Here is a 21,613-nt window from a genome sequence, read left to right as displayed (position 1 = left end):
CAAGCTAATTCACTAAATAGTCTAGACAAACTCTCCCGTTTATTACAAATTAAAAGGGTCTGTTTGTATCGCAGTTAACTAAATCTTTCAAAGAGTATTTCACACCAGCCAGAAGTCATGGAGCTTGTTTGGAGCCCACTTACGTTGTAGAAAAAGAAGACTCATCTAAGTTGGCCATTTTAAAAGACAAGAAAACTGAAGCTGATAACTAATGCGTTAAATTTGGCCCAACTCAGGCAGCTGGCATGTGTTAGAGTCTGGCCTTGAACTGAGTTTTCATAACCTCATATCTTCCTGACCAATAAGGTAGGGCATCAGCTAACCAATCCCAAACAGTGCTAAGTTTCATAATAGATAAAATATGCTAGACAACATAAAAACGTATGAGAAACCACAGCAGTTTAATAGGTTTTGATGGAGCATACAGCAATGAAGTATATACATGGAATGTAACCTGCCTTAAAATTTTTGAAATAATAATAATATTTGATAGGTGAATAACAAAAAATGTAGATACAAGAGCAGATACCTAGAGCAGAAGCAATGGAAAAAAAATCTACTGGCTTACAGTGCCATCTGCTGCTGGGAAGTGGTAACTGCATTAGCCCTCCCTGGCAGGGTTTTTCAAGGTTGGCCTAGGAAGGAATCTTACTCATGCTATATAATATAGCTTGTGTTAAACATGAATATGGACTAAGGGGGAAATAAGTATTGTAGAACTAAGGGAAAATAAACTGTAGAGAAAAAGCATAGTACACCAGAAATGGCTCTGCTGCCCTGTGGTAGGAAGCCGCCTAGAATCTTTCAAATAAGAAAGTGTGCATAGTTTACTCCTGTTCTGTGGACCTTACAAGAGTCCTACGGGTTGTTTGTTTGTTTGTTTGTTTGTTTTCTTTCCTAGTCTTTTTTCTTCAAAGAAGAAGTGTTATCTTTAATTGATCATCTCTCTCCTACTTTTCCCCCTTTTGGCTAAAACTCACTTGCTTTGGCAATTTAGCTTTCATACAAATGCCATGTGTTTTTATAAATCGTAGGTTTTCAGAGCTGGGAAAAGCCCTCCAGCCTAGGTTTTCGCATTCACAACAATTAGCTACTCTTTCTCTGTGTGTACCAAGATGTACCCTGCCTCCTTCTTTCTCTGTTTTCTTTTTGGCTTCACAAGAACGGGGGTGGGGGTGGGGGTGGGTAGGAGGAGTTGTTGGATTACAAACTTCAAGATAAACTCTCCTGAGAAGATCTCCATGTATTAATTTCTAAATCAGAGCCAAGTGGTGAGTGGGGTTAGTGGCTTGCCTGGCTTTGCAACTGTACACATTTTCTCCAAACAGACAAGGTAACTGTTGGGTGGAAGAGGAGAAGAAGGCCTAGGTAAGCTGTCACAGTTCACCTTGCCGCCACATAGAGTGGAAGGACGCCAGGGAGGAGGAAAGCCCTCCTCTGGGTTTATCTGCCTGCAGAAAGGATTAACTCTGAGGGAGCACCCACTTTGAATGTAGACTTTCTCCAGCCAAAGGCAGGGGGCTCGGGTGAGACAAGCAGGAGGAAGGAGAGAGCCCCCTGGTTCTTTCTCTTTGCTTTCCAGCCATCACAGAGAGTTCCTTAGCTCCCTAAACCCTCCAGCCACGGTAGAGTGAAGCCTCGAGTCAAAATAAATCTTTGCTTCTCTAAGTCGATGTTTGTGTGGGTATCTATCACAGCCATGAAAGGCTCAGCGAAACATAGCGGAATGCAGCAAGACTTTAGGAAATCAATCACAAGTTGTTTTTTCTAGAAGCATTTGTATACATTAATTGCTAATGGGATGGGTATGAGATACTTGGCAAGAAGCAAAAGCAGATGACATTCTTGTTTTTCAGTAGTCGTGAAGAGCAAATCTACTCTCACATTTCAGAGTAGACAAATGAGCTCTGCCAACCGTGACATTTACCCAACTAGACAATGAAAGTGCTAGTCTCGGGTCACCAAGAGGCTGACATTTGTCCTACAGGTCTCTGTCCTATGCCATCTCCCAATCTCCAAACCCCCTGCTTCAGCTCTTCCTCGCTCCCAGGCCTTTGATTCAAATAGGATCCAGTAGTGGGCATTCATAGCTAATGACGGAGTTATTAGTCACAAGTTTTCTTTCAGGGTGTTTTAAGTTTTCCTTCTGTATATACTCAAATTTTTATTTTGGTTTGTCTATTTAAGACACTGTAGATAGGGTTGATCAGCGGAGAAGATGTAGGGAAGGAATTTCCAGGTGCCTTGGAATTATTTCTCCCACTCTGACACCTTACATAAGAAAGGGCACTAAAAGCATTCAGTGGCACTTCTAAGTGTTACGACTTGTGTCATATATAAGGAAACACATCTACCACATGGTATTTTCTCCAATGAGCATCTCCAGATAGCACCCATCAGGACCAGGTTTCAGGGAAACACAAAGAATTGTCTTCACACTTTGAAAGGAGAAAATGGTTTCTGAAGACCGGTGTGCACCATAAAAGACTTGAGTAAGAGACATATAAGAGACTGGTGCAGATACGTGGTGGATGAAAGTAGGAGGTTTCTTCACCAGGTCATTCATATATCCAGAGGCCAAGAGATGTGACAAGATGTGACAAGAGATGTGATTGTCACGCAAACACTGCCGTTCCTTCTTACTCAGCTTCTGCCACATCTCTTCCATGGCTTAATCCACACTGTTACTAAGTGGAGCCAAATAAGCTGTCATTCTGATCATTTTATTCTCCATGTCTAACAGAGCTTTTTGGTTCTGCTTCATCTTTATTTTCCGGCTTCATCGATACTACCGTAATCATCACAGTAAATATAAATATACATGCTGTGTGTATTTAAGCCTCTCCATCCATCGGTTCTGGTACTAATTTGTTTGAGATGCTGTGGCTAAACTGTGCTCTTTCTGTAGTTGTGCAAATGTCTACTTGAAGGGGGGACTCTAGGGGATGAATTCAGGGCCCCCTGGAAATCCAGCTACTCGTTCTGAGAAGCCTGCATTCAGGAATGTTCTGAGAGCTAAGAGTGAGAAGGAAGATAATTAGCCTGGAAGGGATTCCTCCCCGCACAGCAGAGATCCATTAAGGATCATTACCCTCTAACCACTCCCTGGTTATTTTTTAATATAATATTTGTACTATCTTTTACTATTTCTATACATACATGCAATATATCCTGATGCTATTCGCCTCTAACTTCCACCGAATTACTCACACAAGTCTCTGAGAACATCCCAAAAGAGGAAGCAGAAAGATTGTAATAGCCAAAGGTCGGAGAGGACCAGAGCGAAATAATATCTTCTGAAACATGACGGGACCTCTGCACTTAGTGGGCTAGCAGCCTGACGGTGTGGAGGGGCAGGTAGATGGGTTGGGGCAGAGAAAGGGGACCGAGAAGGAAAGTCCTCCGCAGCCCTTTTTAAAACTCCTCACCTCAGCAGCGCTTTGGTGCCCACCTGAATGTTGAAGAGAAAACTGTTCTTGCCAGGGACATTCACACTGGATGTGCTTCAAAGGGTGCCCACTGGAAAATCAGATGATGATGCAAAGAGGAGGGAAGTGAGCACCCCACACACAAAAGGGAGAGAAAGAGACCTACTGATAGACAGACAGAGAGAGAGAGAGGAGAGAGGAGAAAGACAGGAGAGAGAGAGAGAGAGAGAGAGAGAGAGAAAGAGAGAGAGAGAGAGAGAGGGAGGGAGGGAGGGAGGGAGGGAGGGAGGGGGAGAGGAAGAGGGAGAGGGAAGGAGGGAGGAAGAGAGAGAGAAAGGAGAGAGAGAGAGACAGGAGAGAGAGAGAGAGAGAGAGAGAGAGAGAGAGAGAGAGAGAGAGAGAGATATTAAATCAGTCCTCTGAGGGCTTTGTGTTCCTGGGACTCACGCTGGAGAAGATTCAGCCTTATAGAAATAGCAGCTGGAATGATAGACACTGAGCCCCTTGACAGAGTGTCGCCATTGCTGTCTGATCTTAGCTCAAGGATGACAACAGATTGCAACTTGATGCGCCTGGAAGAGAACTGGTGAACCTTTCAGGGCAGGATTCGGCACACACAAAGCACCACTTACCTGTGTGTGACACACCCCTGCAAGCTCCCCGCCCTCAGGAATGATCCCTGAGGCCTCACTTCTAACTCCAGGCGCTGGCAACGGGCCCAGGCGTCGCACAGTGGTCAGGAGCACTTCCTGGGAACCGGTGCTGCGCAGGTGCCACCCCCGCTCCCAGCAGGTCCTCCCAGCCTAAAGCCACCACGGAAAGGGCGTGTCTAGGGGACCAGCGCCCTGGACCTCTAGGAGGCGCTGAGCCCTGCTCGCCCTGCCGCCCCTCCTGGGCCACTTGGCCCGGTCGCCGCACCTCTGTCCCGTGTGCAAGGCGACCACCGCCGCCGCCAATCCCAGATGCCGGGTACCATGCAGTGCTTGGGCGCCGAGTACCTGGTAAGAGCGACAACTTGAGTCCTGAGAGAAGCGGCCTCTGCGGGCACCTACCTGCACAGACAGGACGCTTCCGGCTCCTCTGTCCTTTGGGAGATAAACCACTTTCTCTCAGTGACACCGCTCCTTTAAAGACACCTGGCACTGAGGACCCAGTACCTGACACAAGTGTTGGGCTGAGGCCAGGAAGGCGCAAGGGACTAGGGGGTGAGGGGTGTCTTACCTCTAGTAAGAACTTGGCCCCCGGGGGGGTTTCACATCCATCCTGCAGAGAGCTGATCTTCCCCAGTGATAGAGTTGAGTTGCTTTAGCAGCCTTTGGAGAGGTTTCGGTTCGGTTGATTTCACCTAACTGTTTCTCTTGCTTTTCTCAACTCTCCGTTTTCCTGGAAGGTTTCTGCAGAGAAAACAAGGCAAAGAGAATGGCGACCCCAAATTTATAGAAAATGCACCGATACACCGTGGCTAGTCTTGTTCTTTCTCTTTTGGACTGGTTTGGTAAGTATGGCTGCTTGGCAGGCCTAAATCCCGGGTGTGTGTCCAGATACAAGTGTGTCTTAGACGTTACTGGTTTAAAGTTTATGCTGCAAGGACAAACTTCTGTGATTGGTTTAGAATGACCATGAGTTAAGAAATTCTTGTTCTGGGATTTCACAATCTCCTAAACTCTCTGGGAAGACTGCCTTCCTGCCGGAGACCAAGATTTATTGGGTAATTCCATTAGGATATGGAGAATCACAGCTTGCAGCAGTGCCTTTCTTCTTTGGCTTTGTAAGCTCTCAGAGTGGAAGTCCTTTTACATCATCCATACCCCTCAGTCAAGTATTTCTCAACATTTGCTGTTTTCTAGCATAGGAAAAAGTCAAGGTCTAGAAAGAGACTGCTTTTTTAAAAACTGTGTACACACAGAGTTATACACACACACACACACACATACATGCACGGCCTTGATCTACTGTGTTTAACTTGATGCAACCCCTCTCATAGCACACTTGTATACACGATCGATGGTAGACCCTACCAGACCCTGCCGTGACATCCGAGGAGTCTCTCAGAGCTGAGTCTTGACACTTATTCTTAGAGCTTCATTCACTTTGTTCAAAGGCTGTGCTAATGAAGTCACCCATGCCGGGTTGGGTCATGCTGTGTGCTGTATAGTTAATGATTCACTCAGGTTGCCCTATAATATCTACCTGATAGTAATTACCTTTGTTAAGAAGACTTTAGTTTGAATTGACTGTAAAAACCACATTTGTTCTTTCCAAGTAAAGGACGCATTCATTTAATTTTTAACTTTCCAAATGGTTTTGCGTAGATGTGGTTAGATACACAGAGAAAGGCTGGGCCTGGATGTGTTTGTTATTGCTGCTGCTGCTGCTACTGCCACTCATAAGGCCCTCCAAGCTCTCTTTAAGGAGCTCAGAGAAGTCTGTGTACCTACCTAGTCCTGTTGCCTTCCCTATCGTTGGTTGCCATTTCTCTCCAGTTCTGCTGTTATGTAAATATAGGGAGCAGCTGTCCCTCCTGCGTCTGCAGCTTTGACCTTGGGCTGTTAATGTTATTTAATGATCCTCCCTTGCCCCTCTGCTGCTCAAACTCTCAGGCTGCCTAGAGAGAAGATCGCATATGGCCCTTCCCAGCCTAAAGAATTATTAGCCGGCTGAGACATTGCACACCCTGAGCTGGAAACTGCAGAGAAAGTACACTTTGTTTGTAAGAGAAATCTAAAGGTTTCCATATGCCCAGATTCTCTTCACTGTGTTAGGCATAAGAGTTCTTTTTTAGCTGACTGGCTTCTTTCATCTTCTGCAAAAATTTTAGCTTCAGATACCTGTTTAAAGCAGGACAAGGTATGTGTGTGTGTGTGTGTGTGTGTGTGTGTGTGTGTGTGTGTGTTCACTGCTGCACTTCTGGGTCTTGTGATGGATATACCAACTGACCAAGTGTAGGACAGGATTATTACTGATGGTGCTGGCCCTGGCTGGGGATAGATAAAGAGGCTTATGGGAAGATGCCAGGCTTGCATCCAGAGCTGTCCCTGCAAATAGAAAGGACACCAGCCTGTGCTTATGCTTGTATGAAATTCATAAACAGAAAGCAAGCCTGAAGCTCTGAATTCTCCCTGCCTCTACTTACCCTCCAGTGTCCTCTCCCACCTCACTCTTTCCCAGTTATCTTTCAACACTCCCGTTTACCCAGACCCAGCTCAGAGCAACTGCATTTGAGATCACAACATTCCAGCACACACACTTCCTATAGCTCTGATACTGGAGTGCCTGGACTCTGAGGCCAGGAGCTGGCCAACCCTAGCTTAACAAAAGAAATCCAGGCCACAGGGATTGGTGAAGAAGAGTGTATTCATTTGCAGGTTTGGGCAGAACTGGAGAGCAGAAAAGTTGGTTGTGTCTTTCCACCTTTTCTGTTGGAGTCTCAGAAGCCCTGAAAACAGAGCCAGGAAATACTCCTATGTGAAATAGGTGGCGTGATAGATATCAATGCGGTGTGAAGGCTCTTCTTGGGAGCCGTGGGCTCCCTCCTTGCAGGGAGTATCTGGGGTGCCCTAGGAAAGCTTTAAGTCTTTGATGTCCATTTTCCAAGGGTCTTTTATGCTGCCCACTCTCTCTGGTGTGGAATTAAAACCACAGCAATGGTTCACAGTAGTGTAGAGAGAACTCAATAAACCCTAGTCCTTACCCTCCTCACAAACTTCCCATAGACGATATCACATGCGAAACCATAATGCATAGAAAATATGTTGTTATTAGATAACTCTCTAGTGATATAGGCAAAATATCTGTCTCTCTCTCTCTTTCTGTGTCTCTCTGTCTCTCTCTCTGTCTCTCTGTCTGTCTGTCTGTCTGTCTGTCTCTCTCTCTCTCTCTCTCACGCACACACACACACACACACACACACACACACACACACACACAAATCCTGCACTCTAGCCTAGAAGGACAGAAGATATGCCAAGGTTGGATCAACTTATCAAGCAGGCTACGTAGGCACACTGAGCCATACTTCCGTGCACTGCCTTGAAACAGAAAAAGAGTGATCCTGCCTCTTAGCAAAGATACCTGTTCCCCTAAAAATCTCACTAATGAAACCCAGGAGGAACTTGAAAAGTGGGAAGGGACAAGGGTCTCCTCCCCATATGGTCTACAGTTGATAAGTCCTCTTTCTTTGGGGGCTGGAAAGTCTGGTGTCCTCCCCTGAGCCTTTTTTCCAACCTTGACTGAGGACAGAGAAACCAATCACCATCATCAGCATCAGCATCATCAGCATCAGCATCATCATCATCATCCTGGAGGCTGAATTTTGAGGGTAGGCACTAGGTTTTGTGTATCTTTGTGTTCCCTAGTAACAGTCTCTGGCATGCCCTGGGCACCTGAAGACCATTTAATACTCTTGGTTTTGAGAAGGGTTTTTTTTTTTTGGTTTGTTTTTGTTTGTTTGTTTGTTTGTTTGTTTGTTTGTTGAGACAGGGTCTCATGTAACCTGGGCTGGCCTTGAACTCGGTCTTAAACTCCTCCTGGTCTTCCTTCCTCTGCCTCCTGAGAGCTGGGCTTTCAGGCATCCTCCACCTGATCAGGTTATTGATTATTTTTATTTCAAAATTGACAAAGGAATGCAGGGCCTCTGGAATACATTGGCTTTAAGGCAGTATAACTTTGGAGTATGTGACCATACCTCATGTTAGTGGATAGTGTCCCGCAGCCTCTGTCCCTGAATAAGCTTGCCGGTACCATATACTTTCAGGTGACATTCTGTATGGAAAGACTGGTAAACTTACTACCCACACTCTTAACTAAGCTTGTGTGAAGAGAAGAAACCTTGGCAGAGGACGATCAGATGGATATGAATAGTACAGTTGTTTGGACTGAAATTTCAAATATTCCACACTCCCTATAAAAGTGGAGTTACAAAACAACAATAACACCAATACCAACAAAATAACAACAACAACAACAAAAAAAAAAACCCACCTGTTGATTGCAAAATGCCCATTGCCAAAGTGAATCCTGAAATTCTTTTTTTTCTTGTAAGTTTTTTATTTTGTGAAATTTAAGCAAGCAACCCAAACACTCCTTCAGACTGTGAACAGTGTGTTGATGTGTATAGGCTGGGCAGCCTTGATAAGAAATAAATAAATTTTCTAAAGAAAGACGGGATGTTTGATAGCTCAGGCACTAAGTGTTGGTATTTGGAGTAAAAGGTCGTGAATTTGATCAGAGGTGGGGACAGGTGAAGGCAGATGCATCTTTGGGGCTCGTTAGTAGCCAGCCTAGACCATGTGTTGAGTTTCAAGCCAGAGAGAGACCATGACTCAAAAATACACACACACACACACACACACACACACACACACACACACACACACACACGCATGCACGCACGCACACACATATATACAAAAAACAAAATAAAGACAAAAATAAAACAAAAACCAAGTGGATATTGCCTGCAGATCAAGTCAAAGTTATCCTCTGACCTTCACACATATGCATGCATATACATATGTGCGCCCACACATGCAAACCACACACATAAGCACATGGGAAAATTTTAGCACAGCCTCAGTGCTCTTAGATAACCCAGGCATGCTGAAGTGATAAAATGAAGTTATCCCAATCAAGTTTGTCAGAAAAATAAAAAGGTGACAGCCTCTTGAAGAAGACAAAGAGGAGGGGAATCTGGGTGTGCTAGGGCATCCTCCCTGCTCACCCGCTACACCGCTACACCGCTACACCGCTACACCGCTACACCGCTACACCGGCTACTCCAGCATTCACAAAGCCGGACCCTCCCTGAGCAGTGCAGTTGCTGCTGGGGAAGGGAGGGCCGTGGAGATGCAGAGGCTCCTCATTTATCTGCTTGTGTTTCACACTAGCATCTCTAGGGATGTGAGGGGCAGTGGTTTTGCTGTGGCCAGGTAGTCACGCGCCCTTGGGTTTTGCCAGGTGTTCATCATGGGTTATTCGGTGGTGGCCGGGGCAGCAGGAAGACTCCTCTTTGGATATGACAGCTTTGGCAACGTGTGTGGCAAGAAGAACTCCCCAGTGGAAGGAGCCCCCCTCTCCGGGCAGGACATGACTCTAAAAAAGTAAGTCTTTGGGGGGTTAGGGCTCCGACTTAGAGAGGGGCTTTATTTCAAAACTTTGCAATCATTTAAGAACTTGGCAGTGTTTCTTATTTGAAACCCCGGTCAACCCATCTTAAAAAGCAAGAAGCTGTAGACCAGGCCAGGCCTGGGCTTACATTCGGCGTCTGCTATGTCTCAGCTCTGCGATCTGGCTCGGAGTCCCCAGCCTCTCGGAGGCCAGTTTTCATCTTTTTAAACTAGTAATTACGCCTATCTTTCCAGGCTGTTCTAAGGATCCAGTGAACCTGTGCCTGAACCAAGGCTTAGCAGATGTTTACTGTTCCCCTGACAGTGTCTCAGACTCAGACTTGTAGTGTGCTTTAAGCTTTGGAGGCAAAAATAAAAAGGGAACTGGCGGTTTCCTGGGTTGGTGGAAGAGTGGGGAGGGAGTAGCTCTTTCCTATTGGAACAGTTTCCGGAGGCTGGGGACAAGGACGGTTGCACAGAACCATCTGTGCATTTAGGGCTCTGAACTATGTGCTGGAAGTGATTAGGCCAACTGGATGTATATTTTAACATAATTTTAAATTTTTAAACAAAATAAAGTCTGTGGGCGTCATTCACCCAGGAAATCTATCCCACCGTCTCTCTTGTACAAACTTCCTCCCATGCCCTGTGGAGGGAGAGAGGCTTCTAGACGCTTCTGCCACATGCTCACCCCTCTGTCAGCCCCCAGGGTTCTTCCTCTGCATTCCTGTGACTTTAGCAGCCTATATCCTGAGCCAAGCCACAACTGATGACAACAGGGAGCTCTGCGGCTGAGTAGCCCCAGGCAAGGTCTCCATGCTGTCCTGACTCTTAAGCTGCCTTAAATTCCCAACCTCAGCTCCCAATGGTCATTTCCCTGAGTTCTGCCACGCCCTGAAATATATTTGAACACTTTGGAGCAGTTTCCCATTAAGGCACACTATGGGCAGTTTCTAGCACACAGTGAGCAGTTTAATCAATCCTTCTCCTCCTCGGTGACTCTTCAGGTAGCTCCTGTTATATTCCCCCACTTCTCAGATGCAGAGCCTAGGACACGCAATGTTTGCTCACATTTGAACCAGGCTCACAAGGCGCCCCCGGTTGGTTTATTAAATACTTCTTTAGATGCATTTGGCTACAAAGTTTGCCTTCGTCCTGCCCCCATGTGGCGGTGTGTGCTACATTTTCAAAGCCCACAGTTACACCAATGAGAATCGGTGCCCTGAGGCATGCTTTTCTTTCCTCCGTCTTTAGACACGTGTTCTTTATGAATGCCTGCAATCTTGAAGTCAAAGACAGGGGTCTTGGTCCCACAGCCCTCTGTGTATCCAGCTGTCCTGAGAAGCAGCTGGACACTCTGGAAGAGGTCCAGCTTTTTGCCAACATCAACGGTAGGTGCTGAGAACCCCTTCTTTCTCCACATCACCTGAGCTAGCAACTTGTAGCGTGGCAGATAATGTAACTTATCGTGAAACACTTTCTCTGAAAAGATACAGAGTATCCACCTCTGCAGCACCCCTTGTGTGGAAAGGAACAGGAGGGTTTTCTCATGAACTTGCTCTATGTCATTTGTGTCCTTATGGACTTATCTGAAGCCCTGGCTGCTCCTCACTTCCTATAGTAAAGGGTCTCCCTAAGAGACTGAAAAGGGGACAGGGAGACACAAGGTCCAAGGTTCACAGTCAAATCAGCCACATGAGGGTTTTTTTGGTGAAGTTGGGAGGGTCAGCAGGCACTTTCCCTGACCAGAAAGAGAGCCAGAAGTTGTACTGAAACCACTTGGTCCAGATAGTTCAGACTTAAATGAATTAAAAAGTGAAAGTAAAAAACCAATACAAGGCAACTTGTGAATTTTATCTGTCTGGAAAATAGAGTGTGAGATCTACAATAAATCATCTTCCGGTAACCTTCAAATTATTTTGTGCCAATTCTACAGTTTAGTGTTGAATTTGGGGTTTTGGAGAGAAAGGGAACCTGAGTCCACCCTGGATGGTACCCCTGCTCTTTCCATGAGTCTGGGTTATACATTCGAATCCCTTTCTGCTATGGTAAAATGGCTGTGGGTTCTTTACTGGCTTTCCAAGGAAGATGGATGCAAGACTCAAAAGCAGCCTGTGTGTGTGTCTTCTGTTTCCAGGCTCTTTCCTGTGTGTGTATAGTTTGAATTCCTTCAACTACACTCAGAGTTCAAGTGCAGACACACTGTGTCCCAGGCTCCCGGTTCCTCCAAGGTAAGAGCTTATGGGCCAGTACTTGATGCTGCCTGTACCTCTGCTATACACGGTTAAAAATAAAAGGGTGCAGGTCCCAGTGAGGGACAAATAAAGAAGGACTATTTACGATACACGATACATATAATAAACAATGGCTTGAAACGGAGACAACTCAGCCAACAGTAAGGGTCCATGGGATCTTCAGATGCTAGTGCTGGGTGGTCGGGATGGCTCTACGGTGAAGAAGGCAGTTGCCACAAAGCCTGGTGACGTGAGTTTCATGTCTGGGACCCACATGATGTGAGGAGAGAACCCACTCCTGAAAATCTCCTCTTCTATATGTGCACCATGGTGCACATCACACACACACACACACACACACACACACACACACATGTACACACACACACACACAATTTTTTAAGACAATGAAAACAAATATATAAACTATCAAACAAATGACTTTATGACAAGGCTAATGTACACTTTTCCTTCTCCAGTTCTTGGTTACTATTTAGAGTGAAACCATCAATATTCACACTTTCATTGCAACAGTGTTGATAGTCTTTGTTGTTCAAGATTGTGCCAGAAAAATAGGCTGGGGGTCTGGAGAGAAGGCTTAGAGGTTACTTAACCTCTGAGTACTTGTTCCTCTTGCGGAGGACTTTGGATCTATTCCCAGGATCCACATGGCATCTCATAACCACGTGTAACTCCAGTCTCAGGACATCCAACAGCCCCTTTCTGACCTGGACTGGCATCAGGCACACATGGGATGCACATAAAAATAATTTTTAAAAACATTTCTGTGTTTTTAAACATTTTAACATTTTAAACATTTCTACTCAAGTTAACTTTATTAGAATTTTACACAAGGTTGTACACTGAGATTTTAAAAGCTGTTTATATATATTATATATATTAAATTTATGTATACAAATTATATAAATCTATATATACATAATATTATACATTTAATATTATATATAATATTAAAGCAAGATATAGGCCTAGAAGGGCAAGGCTTCTTTTTTTTAAGATTTATTTATTATATATATATAAAAGTACATTGTAGCTGTTTTCAGACAGACACACTACAAGAGGGCATCAGATCTCATTACAGATGGTTGTGAGACACCATGTAGTTTCTGGGATTTGAACTCAGGACCTCCAAAAGAGCAGTCAGTGCTCTTAACTGCTGAGCTACACTTCAGTGGGTGATCCCACATCTAGAAGTATATGGTCAGCACAAATTGCACTCTGTGGACCAAGAGAGAGGGGGGGGGAGGGAAGGGGAGGGGAAGGGAGGGGAGGGGAGGGGAGGGGAGGGGAGGGGAGGGGAGGGGAGGAGAGGGGAGGAAGGAAGGAAGGAAGGAAGGAAGGAAGGAAGGAGAGAGAGAGAGAGAGAAAAGGAAGGAAGGAAGGAAGGAAGGAAGGAAGGAAGGAAGGAAGGAAGGAAGAAAGAAAGAAAGAAAGAAAGAAAGAAAGAAAGAAAGAAAGAAAGAAAGAAAGAAAGAAAGAAAGAAGGAAACAAAACCAGGACACAAGGTTATGTGTCTAGTTGGGGAGTGGATCTGAGAGAAGCCTTGGGGAGGACTGGAGGTGAGTATAACCAAAATACATTGTATGAAATCCTCAATGAATTAATAAAAGTGCTATATTAAAAATAATCACAATCCTCCAACTGGTTGTAAATACAGTTTGAAAAATACCAAGCTTGAAAGTCCTAAAGATGACAAGCAGGATTTAACCCCGTAGGAGGCGTAATCAGCCATCTTGTAGCGTTCTTCTCTAAAATGAATGCTAGTGGGAGGGAATTTGGACAGGAAAGGATTATCTGCAGAGAAAGGTACTCAAGTCACTTTCACAGTATTTTATTTTTTTTAAATATGGTTATCATTGCTTGTCTTAATGAAACACAAGTGAAAAAAAACTGGAGTAGTTTAGTGGGTGGGAGGAAATTACATTACATAATGCTGGACACACGGGTAATGGGGTTTGGAATGTTGTTGTTGTTGTTGTTTGCTTGGTTTTTTTTTTTTAAGCAATGCCATAAAGTGTGCCTGCAGAAAGAATTGAAAGGAGAGAGGCAGACAGACAGACAATGTGTATTGTGTTTGTGTGTTGTGTGTATGAGAGAGAGGGAGGGAGAGAGAGAGAGAGAGAGAGAGAGAGAGAGAGAGAGAGAGCACATACCCTCCAATGTAAGCATGCAGAGGCTAGAGAGACTCTGGGGTCATATTCTGACACACCATCCACTTCTGAGAGACAGGGTCTTGTTGCCCTGGAGCTCACCACTGAGGCACCATCTCTGCTTCTCCAGGGATGACAAGTGTGTGCCAATACCTCCGACACAAGTTTTGGCACAAGTTCCTTGCACTCAATACTCTCACAAGGCGAGCACTTCACTGCGGACTAAGCTATACCACAGCCCTGAGAATGGAATTTTTCCAAGGTTTCCATTTAGAGTTGGATCAACTGTCCTCTCTCTGTCGCTGGGATGACATGAGAAGCTTACAGGGTGGCACAGGTGCTGAACTCAGTGCTGATTTGTGGCGCTCTCCCTCCTTGCTGCTTCCTTTTGTAACCTCCGGACATGTGCTGGTCCGCTGGGGCCTCACAGAGGGTCTGCACTGTAAGTATTGTCTTATAGAGGAGAAGACTGATCAGGGAGAGGTTGAGCAAGCAGAAACGTTGGCATTCCAAACCAAGCAGGGCCCATATTGGTTTCTTGAATCCAGTATAAGCAATGAAGTCCGGCTTGGACAACCTAGTGAGTGGCCTCCTTAAGATCACCCCACGCTGGGAGGAGAAAATATATCACATGTCTTGGAGCTACCCACCTCCTCTCCTTCTGAAGCCAGCCCCAACCTTTTCACCTTCCAGTGCAGACCTTGCCAACACTAACTTTCCAAGTGCGGACAGAAGAAGTGATTGACTGGCCCTTTTTGGACAAAGCAAGAGAGACAAAAATAGGCTTGGGGGCACCGTTTCCTTCTCCTACACAAGGAAGCGTTTGTTTAAGATGGAAATTATCATATTGATCGTGGAAGAGCTGTGCCAAGCCTTAAAAGCTACAGAACATGAGAAGCGTGGCCACAAGGCCAAAGAACATTTTCTAAATACTTCTTCTGACTACATCAATTGTTCCTTCTGCCTGCGTCGATCATGGAAGGTAGGGCAGGCCCTTTTCGAGCAGTGGGTGGGTTTCAGGAAGGCATGGGCCCCTGTGCATGAGCTCTGACGAGCAATGAAAAAGTACTACAGAAGATAGCAATGCTTTTCGCTTTGATGATGTGCAGAGTGTTAGCGTAGCGCCATATTTTGGGTCTTCCATGCATTTGAAATCTAAAAGGTTTGGGATGCTCCCCACAGTCCTGCCCCCAACTCAGTTCTAGTTCTAGCCTCCTGTTTGACACTGTGCCATTTGCTTGAGTGAAATCCATATACAAATGTACCCACATTTATCCGGGCAGCCGATCAGACTACTTCCTGCAAGTTGGAGTGGTTTTGCTGGTGGTGATGAAATGCAGAAATATGGAAGAAACCTCAGGCTGTGGTCTAATGCAACTCTGGCCAAATTAATGATGAGCATTTTCAGTAGACAGCTAGGTAGGCACCCAACATAAAAGACCCGATCTTTACATGTTTCTCTGTGCCCCCTTCAGGATAAGATGAGTCTTTTTGTTATTCTGTATCAGCACAGGATTAGTGAATCACATAACACACACACACACACACACACACACACACACACACGTTAGCAAAGTCACATGCATTAAAATTAAGGTCTAGTGTAGAATAATATTTGCATCAAAGGAGTAAAATAGCATTAAGTCTGTGTTTGTTCTTAGTTTTTAGAAACCCTAATGAAACTTAAGAGTACATTTGCTTTTAAAACTCTTCCAATTTATTGGTGTTGTGAAACCATTTAGTGGCAGCAAAGCAAAAGAAAGTAGAGGTTTAGAAATCAGAAATCGGGAGTAATTACTAGTCTGTAGAGGAAATGATTATAGACCTGGGAAACTAAGAGAACCAACTGGAAAGCCCCTGTGGGCAACAAAGAACTCATTTGGGTGGCGTGGGATCAGCTAGTGTACTGAAATCTACACATTCGTGGGTTTTTAAAAAAAATTCTAATTTACTACAGCAGGAACAAAGATCACATAGGAAGACATGAAAGTGCCTAGAAATCAATTTAACAAGAAATATACGCGAACCTCAGGAGGAAAACATCAGTGCCATCTTAGGTGCACTGAAAAAGAAAGCAAGCAGAAATATGCTCTCTGTCAATCATACAGTCCAACATGGACAGACTCTTGTCTATTGGTCTATTAGTTTATCGTTCTGGCATCGTACAGACCAACAGGATGAGATCCAAAGCTGGGAATTTATTGCACGATAAAACTGGCATTGTAAATCAATGGCGAAATGTAGACTATTTGATAAATGGTATTAGATCAATCAGGGAGACATCCAATGGATTGGCTTTTTTTTTTTTTTTTTTATAGAAAATGAAACCAGAACATATTAGAAGCTCACAAGGATTCTTTCACAACCTGAAAGTAGGGAAGGCTTCTAGCTCCTACCGAAAACCAAAAAGAGACGGGCCATGTGTAGAAGCCCATGTCTGTCATCTTAGCACTCTCAGAAGGCTAAAACAGGAGGATTGCCATAAGTCTGAGTCCAGCACGAAATAAGTAAAATTTTAATTTGGAAAAGAAAAATAAGAAATCTGGTTAGTATTATACTCGATGGTGAGCAGCCGATGCTTTGTGATTAAGATCAGAAAGAAGAGAGGGTGTCTGTTCCAAACACTTCTATTCAGCTCTGAAACGGAAGGAAAGGTAACAGGCAAGGAAAAGAAACAGAGGCGAGAGGGAAAGAACATGTTTATTTTAAAGTGAGTAACTGTTCTAGAAATATCCAAAGGACCTATAAAATATTAAGCAAATTGAGCAAAGAAACAAAACACGGGTCAATTGTCTTTCTGAGCCAGGCATAGTGGCGCACGCCTTTAATCCCAGCACCCAGGAGGCAGAGGCAGGTGGATGTCTGTGTGTTTGAGGCCAACCTGGTCTACATTATAAGTTCCAGAACAGTTAGGACTACACACAGAAACCCTGGCTCAAATAAACATCCTTTTGGATTCTCATAGCAAAATAAAAAGGTTTCAAAGTCCATCTTTATCAAAATTTTTAAAAAGAAGAAAACTTAGAAATAAGTTTAACAGTCAAAATCCATGACCTTAGCTGAAAAGAAAGAAAAGAACTTGTGCACATGGATAAAGACATCTGTTCACACAATTAACTTACTATCAATAGGATGGCAACTCTCTTCACGTTGCTTTCTATGCACACCCCCAGTGACTTTTGTGGAAATTGACAAGTTTATTCTAAAAACATAAAAACGATAAAGATGTAGGTGTTATCATTTATGGAATCATTGCAACATGTCTTCCTTAACTCATGAACTCAGGTGAAGGTTCTGTTTGAGGAGACTGTGGAGGCTAAGGAAACTTCCAGAGAGGGGACCTCGCTAAAGGACGTAGGTTGCTAGAAGTGGAAGCTTGCAGGGTCTCTTGTCTCTGGCCCCTTCCTGCCTTCTGCTCCCTGCTTCCTTTCTCCCACCACTTCCTGTCGACTACACGGTGAAGAATCTGCTCTACCACAAACACTCTGATAGTCTCAAGAATATGGGAGCAAGCAAATGTGGACTGAGACCCCTGAGGTCATGATTCAAATAAATTCTTCTGCCTTTGAGTTGTCTATGTTTGTTCAACCTATTGAGTGAGTGTAGACGCAGCCATAGAAGACACATGAACAGGGCTGAGCACTGGCTCAGTGGATAAAGGCTGGCTGCATAAACATAAAGATGAGCTTGACTCTTAAGAACTCATGTACAGCTGGATGCAGAAGAACACCCATCTGTAATCCCAGGGCTTCTGTGGGGAGATGGGAAGTAGAGTCAGAATTCCCAAAGCGTATGGCCAGCTACCTTGGTGAATTCAACAAAAACCAACCAAGAGACCGTGTCTAAGACAAGACCTGAGGTTGTCCCCTGGCCTCTACAATGCACATACATACACTAAATGTTTTAAAGAATAAACATTACTTTTAAAATGCATGAACAAAAGGACCAAGATGCCTTTCAATAAAGCTTTAGGTATTTAAAGGAAAAAAAAAAAAAGGCAGCAAGTCACATATGACTGATCTCTACTGTCAAATAACAACACAAGGACGAACAGCTCAGTAGAACCAGGCAAAGACGTGAGCAGATCCGACCCATGAGGGGCTCCACACACTTACTACAAGAGTTAGTTATTTACAAAGTAGTAAAGCTAAGAACTGGAGAGGATATGGGACCAGAACAACCACATGTATGTGTCCAGGAAGAAAGACTGTGAATGGAGAGACTAGTCTGAAAAGAAAAAGGCTTCTTACACAGTTCAGCATACACTCGCCACACGACCCAGTCACTCCACTTTTACATCTTTACCTAAAAGAACGAAAATTACACATCCAAAAATGATTTTATATATATATACACACACACACATTGATATTTGTAACAACTCAAATGGCAGTTGTGATCGTGTGTATATGCTCAGCCCAGGGAGTGGCACTATTAGGTGTGGCCCTGTTGGAGTAGGGTTATCAATGTAGATATGAGCTATAAGACCCTCATCCTAGCTCTCTGGAAGACAGTATTCTGCTAGTAACCTAAAGATGAAGATGTAGAACTCTCAGCTCCTCCAGCACCATGCCTGCCTGGATGCCACCAAGTTCCTGCCTTGATGATAATGGACTGAACCTCTGAACCTGTAAGCCAGCCCCAATCAAATGTTGTCCTTATGAGAGTTGCCTTGGTCATGGTGTCTGTTCACAGCAATAAAACCCTAAGATGCTAAGACAGAAGTAAAACAAGGGGTGGCATATATTCACTGAGGGTGCAGTGCTCAGGTATTGGAAGCATATTGATGTGAACAACTCCCAAATGGAAGGAACTTGACACACAGGTGTGTACCACAATACCAGATGGTGCCAGAATCAAATCCAAGTTGCATTAGTAGAAGTCACATCTGTTGAGCTAGAGATGCAGCCAATCGGTAGAGTACTTGCTTGGCAGGCATGAAGCTGGGTTCAGATGCCCAGCACGGTGTAAACCAGGCATGACGGGACAAGACAGTAACCTAGCCGAAGAATCCGGAGCGCATGATCATCCTCGGTCACATGAGCTTGACAGCGGCCTTTCTCTGAAAACAAAAAATCAGCTCCATAGGAGAATGAGGGCACTTACACAGCTACCAAAATGTCCCGCAACCAAATCAGGACCCAGTGGTTCACGCCTGCAGTCCCAGCACACAGAAGGTGCAGGTGGAAAAATTCCAAGCTTATGGCCTGTTGTTTTTAACAAAATCTCAAACATTCGATTTTACCAATGAAGACCGAGGAGCCAGGTGCTGGGGTAAAAGCCTGCAAGCACAGAGAGGTAGAAAAAGCACCCAGCTGACCTTCCTCCTTAGACATCCCAAAACAAAGCATTCCACCTCCGCATTGTCTCAAAATCCCCTCAAACCAAGCGCCCCTCCCTTCTACTTCCTGTGTGTCTCTCTATCCATCCTCCCGACTTCCTCTTACTCTCTATGGTTTCTTCCGGTCATTGGTTCCTCTATGGTTCATTTCCTGTCAACTTGTTGCTTGCTCCGCCTCTTGACTTATGATTGACTTTATTTAATCCTGTTTAAAATAAGCAGAAAATTCTTGGATTAAAGGTGTGTGCTAGGGATGCGCCTCAAAACTAAAAACAGGTTTTTTTCGGAAAATTACACAATCTGGGATTCACACTGTGATCAAATACCCTGCAGCGATGGCCAATATTGGCTGCATAATGAGATAATGAGATGGAGTAGATAATGAGATGGAGTAGCAGTTAGTGGGGGTTTGGGGTGGTCCTATCATTGCCTTGAAAGGGATAGTGGTTATATGAACCATATGTAGTTGCCAAAAGTCTCATTGAATGTTTCAAATTCTAAAACAGTAAAACCCAGAAAATCCCAGGGGCTAGAGAGATGGCTCAGAGTTTAAATGTGAATATTGCTCTTACAAAGGACCTTAGTTCAATTCCCAGCACCCATGTTGAGTGGCTCACAAGCAACTATAATCCAGTTCCAGGGAGTCCAATGTCTGGCCTTCCCAGGCACCTGTACTCACCTGCACACACATACACATAGTTAAAAATAAAGTAATTCTTAAAAAAAAATAGGAAATCCTCATATTCTGATATGCATAGAGCTGTCAGGCACACTATTAAAAGTAAACAATGGATCAGTGTGTAGTGTGCTGCCTTTCGTTTGAAAGGGGTTGAAATGTGGTATGATTTATGTGTTTACAGATGGGTAACACACAGATCTATGCTCGCGTATATGTCATCCCATAGCCATTACATACTGCAAACAAAACACAAGTCATAGCCACAAAGGATTTGAACTTTTTTTCCTTCCCTTCTGTGTATTTAAATTTATTTAGTGGAACTAGTCAGTCCTCCACAGTCCTTGCTCTTGAACTAAACAGGCAGAGTCTTCTCTGGTTGCTCTTAGGTACTGAATGTTTTGTATTCTCCAGTGTGGCTACTCATTTGGGCAGTCCTCTTCGGTACTGAGTGGGGCAGTATGCAGCCTCATTCTGCTGAGGCCCCCACTGCTTTGACATGGTCAGTAGAACCCAACGATGTAGACCCAGACCCAGCACGTGGAGCACATCTGGACCTCAGAAAGCCGTCACAGACAAATGCCAAAGACTAGAGGATGAAAAGAAAAAACAAACAAACAAAACAATAGCCTTAATGAAGTTATCAAGGTCAATTCACAGTGATGTTGCCTCACCAGCTAAGTTCGCTGGTGGGATTTTACAGAAAGGACATGTCATCTTACAGTGATGCCTTCCCCTAAACCCAGACTGGCAGTCTAGTTATGAGAGAACAGCAGGGAGAGTCTACAAGTAGAGAGGGAGTTTGCAAACCACCCATCGAGAATCTTCAGAGATGGCAAAGTTAAGAGAAACAAGAAGTTGTTACAGACCAAAAAGGATTGTGACAACCAGATGTGACCTGATATCCTGAGTTAGATCCCCGAACAGAGAAAGGACACTGGTGGAATATCAGAGGCAAAATAAAAGCTGTAGTTTCCATAACTGCATACTGCCAAGGCTGAACCCTCCCAAATATGCTGTGGGCATGTAAAGTATTAGCATCGGGGAACACAGGCAGAGGATACACAGGACTCTCTGTTCCATTTCTAAGGCTTTTCTGAAGCTCTAAAATGATTCCAAAATTAAACATTTATCTTTCAAAATGCTCTTCTCATCAACTTCCAACCTTTTCCTGCCTTTGATGTGGATGTTGGCATTAAGAAAAGGCTCGCTCATTCTCCCACCGCTTTCCTTTGTTTTGGCAAGCTTGGCATAGTGAAACCTAGCCCTTTTTTTTTTTTTTAAGTATAATTTCTGTTATCTTGAGGTCAATTGCAAAATTCCATTTGGATTTCCTATCACATTTCCATAGGCTTTCAAATATATCTAAAATAAGGTGCATGAAACTAAAAACAGTAGTTGTCTGTGGACAAATGTGCTCAGCGGCTGCACACAAGAAAGATTTAGTCCATTGGACCCTCTAGAATTAATCATGTGATATCCTACCCCTTCAAAACTTCAACTTTAATTTTCTGTCAAATCACTACCTGGTGACTCAAGAACTCTTTTTCTAATATTGTGACCACCCGAGGAAGGTTCTCCCAGCCATCCATGCTGGACTTCAGTAGGAGCTTCAGAACCATCTGCTCTCTCATCCCCCTGCTCCTTCTTTATACATT

At 44.2% G+C, this 21,613-nt stretch overlaps 1 protein-coding gene and 2 long non-coding RNA genes across 3 annotated transcripts in view; 1 reads left to right on the top strand and 2 right to left on the bottom strand.

Annotated features, from left to right (window-relative positions):
• Positions 1-382: 382 nt before the first annotated feature.
• A530020G20Rik lies at positions 383-3,646 on the bottom strand. Its single transcript, XR_867597.1, has 2 exons — positions 3,452-3,646; positions 383-3,015 (listed from the first exon to the last, which is right to left on the bottom strand). It is a non-coding gene; the product is annotated as an RIKEN cDNA A530020G20 gene (long non-coding RNA).
• A 479-nt stretch (positions 3,647-4,125) lies between these two features.
• Positions 4,126-5,013, bottom strand: Gm38684. The gene is made up of 2 exons (XR_376017.4): positions 4,650-5,013; positions 4,126-4,513 (listed from the first exon to the last, which is right to left on the bottom strand). It is a non-coding gene; the product is annotated as a predicted gene, 38684 (long non-coding RNA).
• Slc44a3 (solute carrier family 44, member 3) overlaps positions 4,246-21,613 on the top strand; it is a 72,817-nt gene continuing 55,449 nt past the window's right edge. The window contains exons 1-5 of the mRNA NM_145394.3: positions 4,246-4,429; positions 4,819-4,923; positions 9,384-9,526; positions 10,787-10,923; positions 11,670-11,763. Coding sequence (NP_663369.2) covers positions 4,391-4,429; positions 4,819-4,923; positions 9,384-9,526; positions 10,787-10,923; positions 11,670-11,763 — 518 coding nt within the window. The 5' untranslated portion in view covers positions 4,246-4,390. The remainder of the gene's footprint in view (positions 4,430-4,818; positions 4,924-9,383; positions 9,527-10,786; positions 10,924-11,669; positions 11,764-21,613) is intronic.

This window comes from Mus musculus, chromosome 3, assembly GCF_000001635.26.
Source record: "Mus musculus strain C57BL/6J chromosome 3, GRCm38.p6 C57BL/6J".
In the NCBI taxonomy this organism is placed as follows: Eukaryota; Metazoa; Chordata; class Mammalia; order Rodentia; family Muridae; genus Mus; species Mus musculus.
This window is presented reverse-complemented; position numbering and strand designations above follow the sequence as displayed.